We start from the raw sequence: 15,757 nt of genomic DNA, 5'->3' as shown, positions 1-15,757 counted from the left end.
GGCTGAGATAAGTACTAGAAAGGTTTGCTTTTTTAGCTTCTTCTGTACCAATAAAAGACGTCGAAATAAGATGGCTAATGCAGGTGTCCGCTCCGAACTAAGCAAATAAGGTTACGTATCGCATCGCCGGCTGCGTCACACACCGGGACCCTTTTTTTTTTTTTTTCTATATGCATTTCTTATACAATTTCATATAAAATAGACTCCGAAGAGGCGCCCATTTTTTAATTAGTCAAATTATTTGTCTCACATTGTTAAAGAGATTTACACAATATGTCGCCACCCACGATTAATTTCATAACCGGCAACGCCAATAAACTACTAGAAGTCCGCGCCATCCTAGAGCCTGCTGGTATCGTTGTCACAAACAAGGCTCTAGACCTACCCGAGATTCAGGGTACACTTGAGGATGTTACACGCGAGAAATGCCGCGCTGCAGCTGCGTTAGTTGGCGGACCTGTACTTGTTGAGGATACTTGCTTGTGTTTTGATGCATTAAATGGGCTGCCGGGGCCGTATATGTACACTCCCCCTCCCCTTTTCACATTAATTTAGGGGCACAAGGGCTGATACACTCTGATCGAATAGAAAATGGTTTATGCAGTCTATTGGCCACGCAGGTCTGAACAACCTCCTCGCGGCCTATGATGACAAGTCAGCTCAGGCCGTTGCCACCTTTGGTTTCTCCAAGGGGCCAGGTGAAGAGGTGCTGCTTTTCCAGGGACGCACACATGTGAGTTGCCTATTTACTTAGTAATCAGCTGCGCTTGGCTGCTTCTCTCTGAAGCCAGAGAGTTTAGAGCATGGCTAACAGCCGTTGGACGACAGGGCAACATAGTACCTCCGAGAGGACCGACTACTTTTGGTATGTCACTTTTCCCTCCCTAAGATGTAATTGCCCCTTTCCTAGTAGTTGGCTAACCGGGCATATAGGCTGGGATCCGATATTCGAGTATGATGGCCAAACGTAAGTTTTAACTACCCGTTTCCTCTTGTTCATAACAAAATACCCTTACGAGGTAGATCAGAACGAATTAAAATTAACGAACCCTTTTTTCACACAGTTACGCGGAGATGGACAAGACCGAGAAGAACAAAATCTCGCATCGATTCAAGGCTCTCGAGAAACTCCGGGCATGGATCGAAGGCGGTAACTTAAAGCAATGAACTCGCTCATATTCCCATTACACACTTAGATCACAAATACACAGAAATAAATGAAAAAAAGTTATAGAGTAAGCAATAAGATCTAATATATATGCTTAAAATGCTACTAACTAGAATACACTGTAGAAACTACATATTCAATTAAATATTGCAAGCCATCCATAGTTCCGACTACTTCTTAGACTTCTTACCTCTGGGTGCTGGGGGTAGGTACCCGATAATCTCGTAACTCCTGCCAGATCTGGGCTTAAGGCGGTAAGATTTGAGTGCCTGGTCAGGATGATGCGCGGCCTCGTTTGTGCCGCGGGCACGCAGCACCCGTTTGCCGTCTGATTTAGACGGGTCGAAAACGAGTAAATTCCTCGCTCCACTGGCGGCTCTCTCAATACCGATGACGGTTACCGAGTGTCCTAGAAGGTTCCTCTTAGTAAGAGAATGAATTGTGATATAAATGTGGCTTTACTTACCTTCCCATTGGAAGTATAAGGGCGCTTTTTGCGTAGAGCGAACTTTGGCGGAATTGTTTACCCCAGGCGCTTGACTATAGTGCTCTTCAACAAAGTCCAATAGCCGAGCATGGACCTCACCTCCCGATTTGCTGCCCTTTTTCCCCTTCTCCGGCTCGAAGGATGAGTACGTAAAGCTGGAAAAAATATATTAGACTATTTATTTTGTAACGAGGTAAATTGTAACTTACTTTGACTGAAGCGAGTTTAAGATAGCTTGTGCCTGTTTAAAACATTAGCTTCCAAGGAGTTATCACCCTGGCAACCGGGTAATAAGTACTCACCTCTGCGGTACCGATCCATAAATTCGTATCTCTTATTCCATTTGGAAATTCCATTAGGGCTACTTCATTATTATGGCCCTGATCCCAAGCCAACTCAATCATGTTCTGGATTTCGAAAACGTCGGGGGGGTCGTTCCCGAAAAATTCGTGGCCTGGGCATTGACCGTTGATGATATGTGATATCAACATTTGTATATTTCTGTAGCCGCAGTACGGACCTAGCCAGATGTAGCTTGCGTTAGTGGAAAGAGATCCTCTATGGCTAGATAGGATGGTAAGTTATGCTCACCTGGGGCCCCCATTTGGTAATGATCGGTTCCTGGGTGACAGAGATACACATATACTGTTGACGGACATGCTGCGAAGGTCCGTGCTAGGATAGGTATAATACCTATAGATGTTGTAAGCTATGAGGCTAGCGAATGATGGAGCACGAGCATCTAAATCAAGGGGAAGGATGGACTAACCTTGCTCTCGTGGGTGCGGGCTACTTATCAAAGCTTGCCTTTGTGCCGCGTTCATCATTCCCTTGGGCAGAAGGCTCTAGGTATAATGTTAGCCTTTGCTCACATTGTCTTCTGGGTCTCATCCCGAGTTATCATATACGAGTGAAGATACTCATAGAACGAAGACTTACTCTATCAATAAATGGAATATATCGACCGTTCGGGTCAAACTGGCTGCTTCCAAGAGTAGGCGCCGGTGTAGGTGCAGGTGCGGGTGCAGGGGGAGCAGGTGCAGGGGCGTCGGGTAGAAATGTATTCTCATCTGAATCTGACTCGTCAGACAATACAATAACCTCCGATGCTGGCTCTCCCGCATCGCTAGGTGGTGGCTTTGGCTCATTTTTAGATGGTGATTTTTGCACATTACTGCCTTTGTCCTTGTCATCTGGTGGATCAACTGGCGGCTTGACGATGGTCTTTATAGCAACCTTCAACTTTGGATTAGGACCGAGACCACCGTCACTATCACCGTCCGAGCTATGGTCGGAGAGCGGTGCTTCTCCATCGCTATCCGGAATCTCAAGAACCTCCCCATGAAACCCCTCTATATCCTTAGGAGTAAGAAGCGGCGGCTTCTTGGTCGGGAGCTTGCCATGGGGGATCCGGTCAACGTGGAATCTCGTTAATGGGAGCTGACTCTGAGTAACGAGTTTTCCCAACCGCAAGAAGTGCTTCCAATGGTTTGCTATGACGGTATCCGGGGTCCCCAGACCAGAGATGTCCACACCTGATTCGTTGAGCCGTTTCTTAGCTCTGTGGCGGTCTATGTGCGCCTGGATCTCGCCGAGTGAAAAGTGCTTGTCGCATCTTTTAATTGGGCATTGGAAATACTCCTCGTATTGGTCGCCTGAACCTAACTTCAGGTTGTCTTCCTCTTGTTCAGTGAGCTGCGGATCCCGGTGTCGGTTCTCGACGTGCTAAAAAGAGGACAGTGTGAGCACCGTGAGCAGGATATGCGTCTATATGTGTGTGTGACTTACGATTTTGACACCCGCCTCATCAAACTCCCTGTAACCGCAAAACGGACATGTCGATCTTTCTTGATGAATCGCCGTCATTATAATGCCTCTTCTCCTTTATTTGATTAATATGATGTCTATTACAATCTAACTTGTTATTGGGGGCATGCGTGCATGCAAGGGAGCGTATCGTGCGCTGTACAAGTATATGCGTATAAGTCGTATAAGTGAGGCCACCGTGATGCGTAACGGTTTTAGACTATGTGTTGGTTTAGTTGTTTTGTAACCTCTCTCGTGTCTCGAATACCCATACAATATTAGATAAACGTGTGGACGATGAAATAAGCGAAACAAATAAAATAGGTAAATTCATTGATGACTGGGCAATGAGAGAATCACTTATAAAATTAAGCCATTCATAAGTGAGTTCAGATTTTATTCGTCTTATTAAAGTGAGAGAAAGGGGATGAGCGGGCGGTGTTGGCAAATAGGTACTTAGTGTGCCTACATGTAAGAAAAGGCCGGGTTCGGTTGATACATTTACCTGTTGTCGGCGACTTCTTTGAAATATAAGGTTGGAATGTAAATAAGGAAAAGAAAATAAAAAAAGGCCAGACCTATGGTTTCATTGTTAGCATTATGAGTTGAGCAACGAATATAATATACACATTGGAAATGTTTGTAAGGGAAAGAAGTTGTACCTTCGGCGGACAATACACTTGTATTCTGAGAGATTACAGCGCATTATTATAGTGGATCCCTTGTGTACCGAAACACCTATTCCTTGTAATTTTAGACGGAAACAGGAAACGACAGCGCCTGTTCAACTTTGTTCTTTGTAACTACTACCTTTAGAACAAAGAACCCGGGAAGGAAGTCCTGAAGTCTTAAAGTCTCCCCTAAACTAAACTTTAAAGACTTGCTTAGATTAGGTATATATCATTAGGTAATACACCTATGATAGTACCATCGCTGTCTGTTCCTACTCTGCTGCTACCTGAACATATAGCCATCACTGTTGATTGATCAGCAATAGGTATTGTCACCACCATCATGGCTCGGAAATGCAATCGAGTATATTCCATGGTTCTAACCCGTCCATCAAGAACCTGATAAAAGCAGCAGTTTCTTGAGCTCCGATTTCCCAACCTTTACTTTATTTCGTTATACCGCCAGATCCTTTAGCTTCTCCCCGGCTTGTGCTACGGCTGATCCTGCCGCAGCTACCTTTTGCTTAACACTCTTCTCTGCCTTAGCCTTAGCTTTCGCCGAGGTTGTATCCTTGGGTAGCTCCTTGGTGAAGGGAATGAAGTCGGGGGCACCTGGGAGGTACTTGCGCAGAGGCTCGGGAACTCGGAGACCCTAAAATTGATTGGCATTAGCGTTGGTTTGGAAAAGTCACAATACATAATACTCACATCTTCGGTCTGGTAGTTCTCTAAAATACAACACAGCGCTCTCTCAGTGGCACATAGTGTTGAATTAAGGCAGTGGACGTATTTCTTCTTAGCATCTGTCTGCGTCTTGGTACCGAATCGGATCTCCAAGGCGCGGGATTGGTAGTCTGTGCAGTTGGAGCAAGACACAAGCTCCTTGTACTCGCCCTGGAAGGGGAACCAGGCCTCCAAGTCGAACTTCTTCGCGGCTGCGTTGTTTAACGCTCCTGAAACGATTGCTACTACTTGGTATGGTAATCCGAGCGACTTGTAGAATTCCTCTGAAGTAGTGAACATCTCGTCGAATATCTCCCATGATTTCTCGGGATCTGACAGCACAAATTGCTCAACCTTCTCAAATTGATGAACACGGAAGATACCCCAAGCGTCTCGGCCGTGAGAGCCAGCCTCTCGTCTGTAGCACGTGCTGAAACCTGCGTACTTAATGGGTAACTCCTTGCCTATGATCCATTCGTCGGCGTGGAAGGCAGAAATGGGTTGTTCCGAGGTCGCGATGAGGTACTTGTCGTTCTGAGGTTCGCCATCGATGACTTTGTACAATTCTTCGTCGAACTGCTCTAGTTGGGCTGTTTTCCCCATGTAGTCCTTAAGCATGAATTGAGGAGTCTGTAGCGGAGTAAAGCCCTTGCTGTTGAGGTATTCCAGGCCATAGTTTATTAGGGCCTGGTTGAGGAACACACCCCATTGTCGTAGGAAATAACCTCTGTGGCCAACGACCTTGACTCCACGATCCGGGTCGTATCCATCCAATCGCATAAGAACCTCGTGATGTGAAAGGACGTCTTTCTTCTCTACCTTGACACCCTCCGGAGCCCACGTTCGCTGGACTGCATTGTTATCTTCGTTATCGCTGATAGGAACGGAGTCATGGACGATGTTGCCGATGGTTTTAACCTTAGCCTTAAGCGCAAGGTCCTTCTGGGCAGCAGAGTCAAGGAGACCCTTCTTTTCCTTGTCGAGATCGGCTTTTTGTTGGAGTAGTTCGTCGGCGTTCTCCTTGGCCTAGATATTTGCGAACAGTTAGTAGTTAGTCATGGTAGCACGGCTATATGGTATATTGTAGTTGTGACTCAGACATGATCTTACCTTCTTTTTGGCGCCGATTTGCTTGTTCACTTCATTGATCTTGCTGTTTATTTGGGTCGCGGCGTATTGAGCTATAATTATGACCGAATATAAGCTGCGACTCTTTTACGGTATATGAGGTGATGTTAACTGACTTCTGCGATGATCCTCGAACATCTCGATGATCTCGTCGACAACCTCGACATTGGCATATCTGCGGCGCTGAGACTCGCGAATCTTCTCAGGGTTGCCACCCCGCTCGGTGATGAAATCTAGAATGTCAAGCATTTTCGGGTAGGCGAAAGGATTTGTGTCGACAAATTTGGTATAGAATGATTTATCACCGTATACTTGGAAATAGGAAAAACGATTGAATTGTCGCCTTGTCTTGAGTGGTAAGTTATCCAGACCAAATTTTGGTGGGGTAATTTTTCATACCTAAGGTACATAGAGGGGCAGAAAGAGTAGTGGCGGGGCACTATCTGCGGCATGAAAGTACCCGTTTACCGATCAGTCATTTGTATGTACTTAGGTACTTAGGTACAAATATGTATCGGAAAGGTGGCAGGGATAGGATACATAGAGGAGGTACTGCTTGGTATCTTTAAGTTTCTCCTAGTAGATAATTCTGAGCGAATTGAGTGAGATTTAGGGAATTGTATCCATGTACCTGTAATCTACCAACACGAGGGGTTTCAGCTGCCTCGTTTGCGCACTATACTTATTGAGGGCGTATCAATTCTCGAAAGTATCACATGTGTTCGTGTCGTCGCAGTCTTGTCAGACAAGAGAACCAACAAGCTATACCGTAAATTATATCCAATTAACTCCGTACCTTGAGCAGGTAACCAGGTCCGAGTCTCTAACTAATATATACAAGCCACGGCGCGTAAATCGAGCATAAGCAAGAATAATCTGTGCGCGTGGCCGCAAGGTTTAACGTTGATCGTTGACGAAAACTAAGCCGACCGAACCCGTCCTAACAGTCCTTGCTTGACTATGGTGACCTGATGAGCCTCATCCTTCTAGCCTCCTAAACGTTCTATGTAGCTACGACTTTAGCCGTGGCTGCGGCTGTTGTAACCGCTACTGTCCATTTCGTGTCTAACGTATCTGTATTCGTATCTTATCCCTACACCATGCGAAGCAAGCCGCCCCTCACATAACATTGCATCTCCCACCGTCAGGCGCCTCGTTCGGGTTCTGCGATTTCTCCACCTGGGCGATCAGGAGTTCAAATGCCTTCGCTACGTTCTCGTTGTATCGGGCGCTCGCTTCCGTCCAGGCGCAATTGAACTCTTCCGAGAGCTGTTTGCCGTCGGCTTGGCTGACCTGTCGCTGTTCGGGACGCAAGTCACTCTTGTTGCCTACAATGACGATCGGAACCCAATCTGTACCCTGTAGTTGCTCAATTGGTTAGTTATACAAGCTACATTGTGCAATTGACACATTGCGGAGGTTTGGTAGAATTGGAGGGGTTGACAAACAAGGTGATTGAGTATCTTCTCGCGGATTACCCGCACCATCTCGAAGGATGGGAGCGAGGAAACCGAGTACACAAGCATATAGCCATGGATGCCGATAAAGTGCTTTGAATTCAGTATACTATACTCGTCCTATATTATACCAGCGTAGCTTTTGTCAGCATATGATAAGACCTAGTAAAACCCCGTAGGTTTTAAAGTGCTGGGGTAATGAATGTCATCCGTACCTGGCCAGCCGTATCGACAATCTCGGTGGCATAGTCTTGGCCCTTGAATCGGATAACTTTGCTGAATGTGTTCTCTATGGTAGGATAGTAGCTTTCGACGAAGTGGCCATCGACGAACTGAACCGCAAGGGAAGATTTGCCTATAATTTCAATAGCCTAGGATTAGCGTATGACCGTGAGATATGTTATACATACGTATATGCACAATCCATGGAAGCTCGCAAGGAATAGCAGGGTATGAAATGTGATGGTGATAGGTGCCAGGTGTAGTCTGTCAGTTAGATACGACATACCTACGGATCGGCTGCCGACAATGGCGACTTTCCGCTGCTTGGATGGCGACGGCATTTACGGAGAGCGTTACGAAAATGTACTTGTATGCTATAAGTGGAATTATTATATGTCAGATATGTACTTCATACAAGCTAGATAATAAATAATGTTGTATAACAATGTCGGTGCATTCGAACGTGGGGGTAAAATGTGTATTGTGTATGTGTCTGTGTAAGTGCAGACGTGCGTGTGTAAGAAATGTAGGATGTATTAATCAATTCATATGTGCGGTGTATATGTAATGATGTATGCGGTATATTGTGCGTGTGTGCAGTTTGTGTTAAGAATGCTAGAATGTGTTATATATAAGACCAGATAGGTAAGGTATTGATCAGGGTCGAAACGTGGGTTTCGACGTGACGGGTGTGGGATTTGCACACCTTTTTCAATCTCTCAAAGCTTCTGAAGTCAGGAACACGTTTGTGTGTTTATGACGTGCAGATGTTACCCCCAATATCACGCATTCATTTAAAGACTGACGAGAAACACTTGGGCTATGAGGTCAGATGGAATGAAGAAATAGAGGGGTTGAATTCTCTTGTTTTTTTTTGTATAATACACATAAGTGAGAGGAAGGATGAGCTTTTGGTTTGTTTTTTTTATTCTCTCCCTTTTTTTTTCAATGGGAGACAAGAAAAAGCTACGGATCAAGCAGAGCTTGGAATTGGTAGGCGGGGTACGGATATATAGCGATTGAGTTGCTGTAGATGTACCTAAGGTACCTACCCCTACCAAACTCTAAACTAGCTAGGTACATATGTAACGGCTAACCAAGGCATGCCATCTCTACACATCACGGCTAGCTATGGCAAGCACCTATAGAGTTTCTACTAATGCTATTAATAACATCCACCTGAACTTATTTCGACAATTGGGACAGTCAAACCGAAAAAGGGGGGGTCCAATGGGACCCGTTCCCGGTACCTGTTCGAAAAACCAACATCATTGATTTTGTGGATGAATGCGGGGCAGGTCCAGACCCAGTAAAATCAAATGCCTGCGCTAGGTACTCGCATTAGGGGCCTGTATGTACATATGTAGGTAGCTTATTACGATTTCCACATCTAAGCGTACGCATAAGTACGACGAGTATCATGAGTACCATGAGTATATGTAAGTGCATTATTCATGTGAGGTGCTGTCGAAGTAGCATGCTAAGTAACGTACTTGCAGCTCAAATTTGAGAATCATAAAACGAGGCCGTGCTCATTGCCGTTCAACTCGATCCTATGTCCCCGGGTATAGTTGCTCTCCCTACCTACCTACCGTATCCCACTAACCCTATCCGCCGTTGTCCTATGGTTATTTTTAAGGGGTATTCGACTTCGTCCAAGACCTTTTTCATCAAGGTATTGCTAATAAAACCACCGCAGGTGTCACCATCCTCCCTAAATGTGAAACGGCAGACGACCAAAAACGTTTGATCCATCATGTCCTTCGTGGCGTACATTTTTTTGTAGCTTTACTCTTTTTCTTTTTTTCTGGAAATTCATGCCGAGTTAAACATTTCCCAATCATAATAAATCGTGCATATAGCCCTCTAGAATGTACCTAGTCCCTGAGGGGGTTGTCTCTGAAGTTAATCACGCGCTGCTTGTTCCTCAAGCTGGCGTACTAGATCCTGAAGCCGCTCTGTGTACCCATGATGGTCCTGTGGGTCCTCGTCATCTTCTTCCCCGTTCTGGCTCTCCACTTTCTTATGGTGGGTAATGAACTCGCGTAACGAGTCGAGCAAAGGTCCTATACTCTTCGCCTTGTGGGCTGATCGTATTTTTTGACGTACCGGCGGATACAAAGCCAGGTAACCAAGCAAAACTGACAAGTATCCGAACGCAACGTTCAATTGACTAGTTTCCACTGAGTCGGCCTAGTTTTCTGTTAATAAAATGCAATTATAAATGGTATAATATCAACTTACCTCTGCTGTTCTCCGATAGTTTTCCAAGAATAATCGGATCAGCTCCTCAACTGGTCGTTGATCATCATGCTTACACTCGTCAATCACGTGTCTTACGAGAGAGCTGTGTTCGGAGAAGTTGATCATAATCCCCAACCGAAGGACCAAGCCGTCCAAAATTCCGTCGACCCAGGCGTCCTGAGATAGAGACGCCCAAACCTGAGCAAAGTTGCTCGTGATCGAACCAGCGAGAGCTGGTATAAGTCCTTTTGACACAAATATCTCTGGCGCCTCTAAGTTGTTATTCGTGATGTTGATAATGAGTCTTAAAACGGAGCCTTCGAGTAGTCTAGTCTCGGTTTCTTGGGCCTTAGTATCCGGCTCTACGGTCTGTAAGGTTTTGAAGACATCAGCCACAGTTGGGAGGTATTGAGCGGCCCAATCAGTGTTTCCGCGCCGTGATACAGCAATGTTCATAGCATAGAAGTTGAGAATCGATAGGGCGTGGACAAGGTCGATCGCTTCTGATGCCGCAGGATAATCCCAGCTCTTCGTACTCTCGGCGGCCTCCGAGAGTACTGCAAAGAGGCCTTTTATCACTGCTGGAGAGATAATTGAGGGGTCTCCGATTATGTTGACATCCTGTGTAACAAGTAGGTGCAAACATTTGAGGGCGAGACTCCTAGGCGAAATGCAGGATGGGCTAGCCTTATCCCAAACTGATAACCCGCATAGCATACTTTGAACAGCAATGAGCGATGTTTGGCTTCTTTTGGATAAGTTGCTCTTTCGGTCTCGCGCTATCAGCTTGATATCCCGCGATGTACCGAGAAGGTGAGCAAACATATTCGCCGGGGCACCGAGCCTGACGAGTTGCTGTGTATGCGTAGATGGCCATTTTGCAAGTATCGTCGCGAGGATTGCTGAAATAAGATATCCTGAAATAGTATCCGATTCTTTCCCCATATCTTTAAATAATGCCGCCTCGGCACCAAAATCGCGGCATTGTCGCATGAAGGTCTTATCCTTTATTTTCTCCGCCACTTGCAACAATGCTGCCCTTCGAGACGATGAAGGCTTCTCACTTGGGGAACCAATCTGGTCGGCTAAGTCCTGCATGGTATCAGCCACACGAGAATTCGCTCCAGCCTGTTTTAACTCATGGATGTCTCGAAGTTTCGAATTTGGCGAGCCAGTAATAGAAGGGTCATCTTCATCCAGAACGCCTCTGGTGCTGGTATTTTTCTTCGGAGTCCCAAGTTCCAAACGCCTACCCTTCAATGGAGCCGACAACTCAGGAAAAGTGAGGGACTCGAGTAGATCACCCTCCTCCTCGAGAACTTTCCTATTCTGGCCATATGTAAATTTTAGTGCGCTGGTGGAGCGTGCAAAGGTTCTCGTGGCGGTCAATTGAGCTGTCGAAACAATTCGGTTTGGGGTTTGGGGCAAGGGTTGCGAGTCAAGCATTGAAATGTCGCTGGAGACCTGGTGACTTAGAGTCGGCAGGCTCGGGTTTTCAAGGTCCTCAATTGCTTCATTACTCTCGTCAATTTCGTCGGCTTCTTCGTCTCTGCTCTGCTCCACCAATGCATCAATCAACCGCTTCCTACGCTTCTTAGAAGCGCCATCTGGAGCTGATTGGATGGCTGACCGGACCTCCTCATCCACGCCATTCGAAGACGGGACTAAGGGTTTTGGTTTCTTGAGACTTTCGCGGCCGAGGCGCAGAGGTATTTGTTGTTGTATACTTCCCTGCTTCTCCTTCCCCGCCGCGTTTGCACCTGGTGCTGATGACGTCGAGCCTTTGGCAGCCAGAGTCTTAGGTCGCCCCAAAGCCCTCGGCAAAGTCGGTGTTGGGGGTGGGCTTGATAGTCTAGCTTCAGTAGGTTCAGCAACCATTTGTTCCGATGAGGCCGAGAAGGTGCGCTGGCGCGCGATAGGGCGAACTGTTTGGTGGCTATTGGTAGAAGTAGATAAACGCGATCGGTGTGGTACATGGTTGGGGAGGATGGGAGCTTGATCAGGCTGGGGATGCTCCTGTGTCCGTCCCTTAGACGAATACACTTGGGATATCTTTCGCTTCCGATCTGAGCTTTGTCCATTCTCCAGTAGGCTAGCGGTATTTACTTTTGCATCGATCTTCCTATCGAGACTTGTAGAAGGCGATGAAGGCTTTCGCAATGGCGAGGTAAGAAGTGAAGGTCGACGATGCGCTACGGTAGCTTTGCGTTTCGAGGTAGAGTCATCGTCCTCGGGTATAGGGGGGAACGCGGGCGGAGTAAAAGTCGTCTTTGGTTGTCTTTTACGGGGGGCTTTCCCGTAGGTTGTCAGCGCTTTCTTGCGCGGAGCGCTGAAATCCTGCTTCATAACCATAGCGCCTCTTTTTCAAAACACCGCGGGAACGGCCGCGATCTTGAAAAGAATGGAATGGTCAATTAATCATAGCGACGAAGCAACGGCTTTGAGAGGTGTAATGGGTAGGGTAGAATTTATGTAAATATCTAGATAAGTATTAGACGCGCTTTTGTTGGTAAGCAGCCAATCAATCGTGAATGACACAATGGATGCACAGTGCAAGTGTACGCTTTAAAATGCATTAAGCACGCACAAGAACAATGTAAGCAAGTAATATTCGCTAGGTAATGTTAAGTGATGTGAAGTTAAGTTAAGGTGTAAGATGTAGGTGGGTAGAGAGCGAGGCGCAATGGGGAGGGAAGAAAAAAAAAGTAATAGTGATGGAGATAACCGTGATTCACGCTTGAAGCCAAGATGTTTATCCTGTGCATTGAATATTGCCGCGTCGGTCTTCAACTTCCATTGTTAGCTGTTAACTAATGACGGAAGCATCCACCCTACCAAACTTTACCAAACTTACAGTATGTACTAGCCCTCTCCTGCAGCTGCTTTGTTCGACAGTCAACTGGCTCGGGTGATCGGTGGTGACCGCCCGGGGTTCTGGGCTGAAGCCTGAAACAACTCTGGAAGGTGTACATGAGCAGGAACCTAGGTACTTAGGTACATAAATACACTTTCCAAATTTGGAAAAGATTGGAGGCGGGGGCTTGTTTATTGGAGCTTATCGTATCAGTACCTCGTTTTTTGCAAGTCGCCTTCACGAGTCTCGATTTGTGCTTAAAATTATCCTTCTATTAGGACACGGCCTATCATTGGAATATCCAATTATTAGTCTCTTCAATTACCATATAATAAGAATCTAGCGGTCTCATCAATTCTCCTCTCACGTTATACTAAATACCCAAAACCATTCCCTTAAGCTACTCTCAAGTAGTTGATTTAAGAGGTCTTCAACATCTTGGCCTCAAAACATTGACTTGATATCATCATTAATCAAGAAGATTCTAGGTTTCGACTGCTCACTCTACACATTCCTAGTCAAGTCTCATCTCAACATAGAGTTATCTGGCCAGGTCTTACTCGAACGTCGTGTTTCTAAGACGATATATCTCTTGCAGAATATCCATTATTCGGAGAGTACAGAATGGCTACCTCATCTGATGACCGCACTCAAACCGGCCCCGTGCAGTGCGTAGGACCCGACTATCGATCGCCTAGTCAAAAGCCCATCGCCACAGTTTCGACCGAAGTTGAATATGACAATGTCATCACATTACCCCAAACACCGCAGCTTATAGCGCTACTCACGTGAGTGATTTCCTTGTTAGGCTACTTAGACATGGCATAACTACCTAGGTAGTTATGCCTGTGTTGGAATCACTCATGTTTAATGCCTGTGATAGGAAAATACGAGATAGGAACACGGATCGAGCAGACTTCATCTTTTACTCGAACCGGATCATTCGATTGCTTGTCGAAGAGGGACTTAACCATTTACCCGTCGTCGAGCATACTGTAACTACACCTGTTGGCCGTACCTACGCGGGGCTCATGTTCCAAGGAAAGATCTGCGGCGTCTCTATTATGCGAGCCGGTGAAGCCATGGAACAGGGTCTCCGAGACTGCTGTAGGTCAGTAAGAATCGGTAAGATTTTAATCCAGAGAGACGAAGAGACAGCAAAGCCGAAACTATTTTACGATAAATTACCGGAGGACATTGCGCAAAGATGGGTTCTTTTACTCGATCCTATGTTTGCAACAGGTTAGAGTTCCCGGTGCCGTACTCCCTCTTACGAACTGGCTTGAGTTGACTATTTTAGGTGGCTCCGCTATCATGGCCGTCGATGTCCTAAAATCCCGTGGTGTTCCAGAGGAGAGGATCCTTTTTCTGAATCTTATTGCTAGCCCACAGGGAATCCAAAACTTTGCATCCAAGTTCCCTAAGCTCCGAGTGGTCACGGCATTCGTTGATCAGGTAAGAAGTCCATTCTCAACCGGTTAAAAGCTTGCCTTGGCAAATGCTAATTCATATAATTAGGGTCTCGACGAAAAGAAGTATGTTAGCATATATGTCATGACAGAGCCTTGCTAACATTAGTCTCAGCTATATCATCCCAGGTTTAGGTGATTTTGGAGATCGATTCTACACTATGTAGAATGTTAGCCCTGACCACAGGCAAGTTAAGAGGGAATTGAAGTGAGATTTAATATCTACTACCGCCTAGAATCTGTGTTAACTATTTCGCTGAAAATAGTATACCGGAGGCCATCTTAGTAGATGATATGACGAACAAAAAGCCGCGGATCTAATCATTGGATAGATTGCGGACTTCATCAGCGTAGGACCGTGACCATAATGATTGCATATCACGGCACATGTTGTCGTCGCGACCGATTTGTTTTTCCACACGGCTGAGCAGATAGACTTTAATTCATAAAAATAATACGCCCTCTAGTCATCATCGTCATCCGGCACTATGCCATCGCCCTCGTATCTGCGATCGTCTTCGTCATCATCATATCGGCCAGCCGCTGATTGTTTTGATCCTACGCGATACGTTGAAGCCGAACCGGAGCCACTTCCAACGTTATTTTCCTTTGCAACGGCATCTGTGATATAATTAGTATTGAATTATTCGTCCGTGGGATTGTTTGCGCGGTGTGTTGGTTGAGGTATACGTACCGGCCGCGTCGATCCATTCACTATAAACATCGACGGGTGCTGAGAGATCTAATACATTTTAGTAACTGGAAATACCAAATTGACATGGCCGCACTCACAGTTTATACCGCACTGGAATCTCTGCCCGCACACCTTGCATTCGAGTTCGCCAACACCGGATTTCTTGTTCATCTCTACTGTGACGGATTTTTCGTGGTTGCAAAATAGGCAGGTGAAGATAGTAGGAAGTGGATCATTCTAGGATTCTATGAGCTTTCGATCTTTCAAGGCGGCGCATCCTATTTCGAAATAGATATACCTTCTTCTTGCCCTGGGGCTTTCGCGAACTCTTCTTGCGCTTTCCCTACAATAACAAGCTATTAGCAAGCAATCCAAGGAATTTGATCGTTCAGCGGAGTGCTTGGTACACACCATCTTAAATTGGAGTAATAAAGGAGTAAAGAACAGGAAGCGCCCTGATGTTGCGACCTATCGCTTTTGATCTAATTGAAACCAAGGTCGAGTCGAGTAAGGCTGCGCCTATAAATCGCGGTCAATGATTTATTCGGATTTTAAAAGGGCCAGAATGACGTCGGCCGCGTATACTAAATTGAATAGATAATCTTCGACGATCCCTCAATAGCGCACGCGTAATTTGGCTCCCTTTTTGTTGGTGTAGGTGGGATAAATGGCAACCTTACTGGAGAACAATGAACTTTGATTTTTATGTTTTGGTCAAAGATTTCACCAGCAATTGCCTTGGTTGCGTGACGTCTGAAAGCTTCGCGTTGCTTAAACAGCATTGGTCGTTCAAAAGCCACACGCGATAAGGATATCTTATCATTTATCGATTTC

The 15,757-nt window shown here is 45.9% G+C and overlaps 7 protein-coding genes across 7 annotated transcripts; 2 read left to right on the top strand and 5 right to left on the bottom strand.

Moving 5' to 3' along the window:
- Nucleotides 1-181: 181 nt before the first annotated feature.
- On the top strand, nt 182-1,261 carry F4822DRAFT_395750 (inosine triphosphatase). Its single transcript, XM_051457452.1, has 5 exons — nt 182-521; nt 589-733; nt 829-865; nt 934-967; nt 1,065-1,261. Exons 1-5 carry the CDS (start codon nt 274-276, stop codon nt 1,165-1,167), a joined length of 567 nt encoding a protein of 188 aa, XP_051316923.1. The 5' UTR covers nt 182-273; the 3' UTR covers nt 1,168-1,261.
- F4822DRAFT_175906 (peptidase family C78-domain-containing protein) lies at nt 1,155-4,115 on the bottom strand. Its single transcript, XM_051453340.1, has 8 exons — nt 3,444-4,115; nt 2,595-3,380; nt 2,425-2,500; nt 2,247-2,348; nt 1,958-2,175; nt 1,865-1,896; nt 1,635-1,810; nt 1,155-1,577 (listed from the first exon to the last, which is right to left on the bottom strand). Exons 1-8 carry the CDS (start codon nt 3,519-3,521, stop codon nt 1,339-1,341), a joined length of 1,707 nt encoding a protein of 568 aa, XP_051316922.1. The 5' UTR covers nt 3,522-4,115; the 3' UTR covers nt 1,155-1,338.
- A 1-nt stretch (nt 4,116) lies between these two features.
- On the bottom strand, nt 4,117-6,378 carry F4822DRAFT_175905 (seryl-tRNA synthetase). The gene is made up of 4 exons (XM_051453339.1): nt 6,100-6,378; nt 5,966-6,036; nt 4,841-5,881; nt 4,117-4,784 (listed from the first exon to the last, which is right to left on the bottom strand). Exons 1-4 carry the CDS (start codon nt 6,230-6,232, stop codon nt 4,587-4,589), a joined length of 1,443 nt encoding a protein of 480 aa, XP_051316921.1. The 5' UTR covers nt 6,233-6,378; the 3' UTR covers nt 4,117-4,586.
- A 294-nt stretch (nt 6,379-6,672) lies between these two features.
- On the bottom strand, nt 6,673-8,689 carry F4822DRAFT_395742 (rheb small monomeric GTPase RhbA). The gene is made up of 5 exons (XM_051457451.1): nt 8,369-8,689; nt 7,949-8,277; nt 7,656-7,795; nt 7,432-7,560; nt 6,673-7,342 (listed from the first exon to the last, which is right to left on the bottom strand). The coding sequence occupies exons 2-5, from the start codon at nt 8,001-8,003 to the stop codon at nt 7,103-7,105; spliced, it is 564 nt and encodes a 187-aa protein (XP_051316920.1). The 5' UTR covers nt 8,004-8,277; nt 8,369-8,689; the 3' UTR covers nt 6,673-7,102.
- An 800-nt stretch (nt 8,690-9,489) lies between these two features.
- On the bottom strand, nt 9,490-12,645 carry F4822DRAFT_175815 (uncharacterized protein). The gene is made up of 2 exons (XM_051453338.1): nt 9,907-12,645; nt 9,490-9,855 (listed from the first exon to the last, which is right to left on the bottom strand). Exons 1-2 carry the CDS (start codon nt 12,256-12,258, stop codon nt 9,568-9,570), a joined length of 2,640 nt encoding a protein of 879 aa, XP_051316919.1. The 5' UTR covers nt 12,259-12,645; the 3' UTR covers nt 9,490-9,567.
- A 739-nt stretch (nt 12,646-13,384) lies between these two features.
- Nucleotides 13,385-14,396, top strand: F4822DRAFT_426997 (uracil phosphoribosyltransferase; the record flags this gene model as incomplete). The annotated part of the gene is made up of 5 exons (XM_051460665.1): nt 13,385-13,548; nt 13,644-14,002; nt 14,061-14,215; nt 14,279-14,295; nt 14,345-14,396. 5 exons carry the CDS (start codon nt 13,385-13,387, stop codon nt 14,394-14,396), a joined length of 747 nt encoding a protein of 248 aa, XP_051316918.1.
- A 296-nt stretch (nt 14,397-14,692) lies between these two features.
- F4822DRAFT_426996 (Elf1-domain-containing protein) lies at nt 14,693-15,705 on the bottom strand (the record flags this gene model as incomplete). The annotated part of the gene is made up of 5 exons (XM_051460664.1): nt 14,693-14,850; nt 14,924-14,971; nt 15,022-15,160; nt 15,222-15,266; nt 15,604-15,705. The coding sequence occupies 5 exons, from the start codon at nt 15,703-15,705 to the stop codon at nt 14,693-14,695; spliced, it is 492 nt and encodes a 163-aa protein (XP_051316917.1).
- Nucleotides 15,706-15,757: the final 52 nt, after the last annotated feature.

Source organism: Hypoxylon trugodes, assembly GCF_022578975.1.
Source record: "Hypoxylon trugodes strain CBS 135444 unplaced genomic scaffold F4822scaffold_3, whole genome shotgun sequence".
Taxonomy (NCBI): domain Eukaryota; kingdom Fungi; phylum Ascomycota; class Sordariomycetes; order Xylariales; family Hypoxylaceae; genus Hypoxylon; species Hypoxylon trugodes.
Note: the sequence above shows the minus strand (reverse complement) of the source record. Positions and strands in the feature narration are given on the sequence as shown.

Coding starts and splice junctions, on each gene's coding strand:
- F4822DRAFT_175815 (XM_051453338.1), bottom strand. CDS start 12,258: ATGGTTATGAAGCAGGATTTCAGCGCTCCGCGCAAGAAAGCGCTGACA. Junction 9,856..9,906: donor ACTATCGGAGAACAGCAGAG/GTAAGTTGATAT, acceptor ACAGAAAACTAG/GCCGACTCAGTGGAAACTAG.
- F4822DRAFT_175905 (XM_051453339.1), bottom strand. CDS start 6,232: ATGCTTGACATTCTAGATTTCATCACCGAGCGGGGTGGCAACCCTGAG. Junction 5,882..5,965: donor AAATCGGCGCCAAAAAGAAG/GTAAGATCATGT, acceptor GCAAATATCTAG/GCCAAGGAGAACGCCGACGA. Junction 4,785..4,840: donor AGAACTACCAGACCGAAGAT/GTGAGTATTATG, acceptor AATCAATTTTAG/GGTCTCCGAGTTCCCGAGCC.
- F4822DRAFT_395742 (XM_051457451.1), bottom strand. CDS start 8,003: ATGCCGTCGCCATCCAAGCAGCGGAAAGTCGCCATTGTCGGCAGCCGA. Junction 7,561..7,655: donor TTGTCGATACGGCTGGCCAG/GTACGGATGACA, acceptor GGTATAATATAG/GACGAGTATAGTATACTGAA. Junction 7,343..7,431: donor AGAAGATACTCAATCACCTT/GTTTGTCAACCC, acceptor GAGCAACTACAG/GGTACAGATTGGGTTCCGAT.
- F4822DRAFT_175906 (XM_051453340.1), bottom strand. CDS start 3,521: ATGACGGCGATTCATCAAGAAAGATCGACATGTCCGTTTTGCGGTTAC. Junction 2,501..2,594: donor ATATTCCATTTATTGATAGA/GTAAGTCTTCGT, acceptor CATTATACCTAG/AGCCTTCTGCCCAAGGGAAT. Junction 1,578..1,634: donor CTTATACTTCCAATGGGAAG/GTAAGTAAAGCC, acceptor GGAACCTTCTAG/GACACTCGGTAACCGTCATC.
- F4822DRAFT_395750 (XM_051457452.1), top strand. CDS start 274: ATGTCGCCACCCACGATTAATTTCATAACCGGCAACGCCAATAAACTA. Junction 866..933: donor GAGAGGACCGACTACTTTTG/GTATGTCACTTT, acceptor CCGGGCATATAG/GCTGGGATCCGATATTCGAG. Junction 968..1,064: donor TTCGAGTATGATGGCCAAAC/GTAAGTTTTAAC, acceptor TTTTTCACACAG/TTACGCGGAGATGGACAAGA.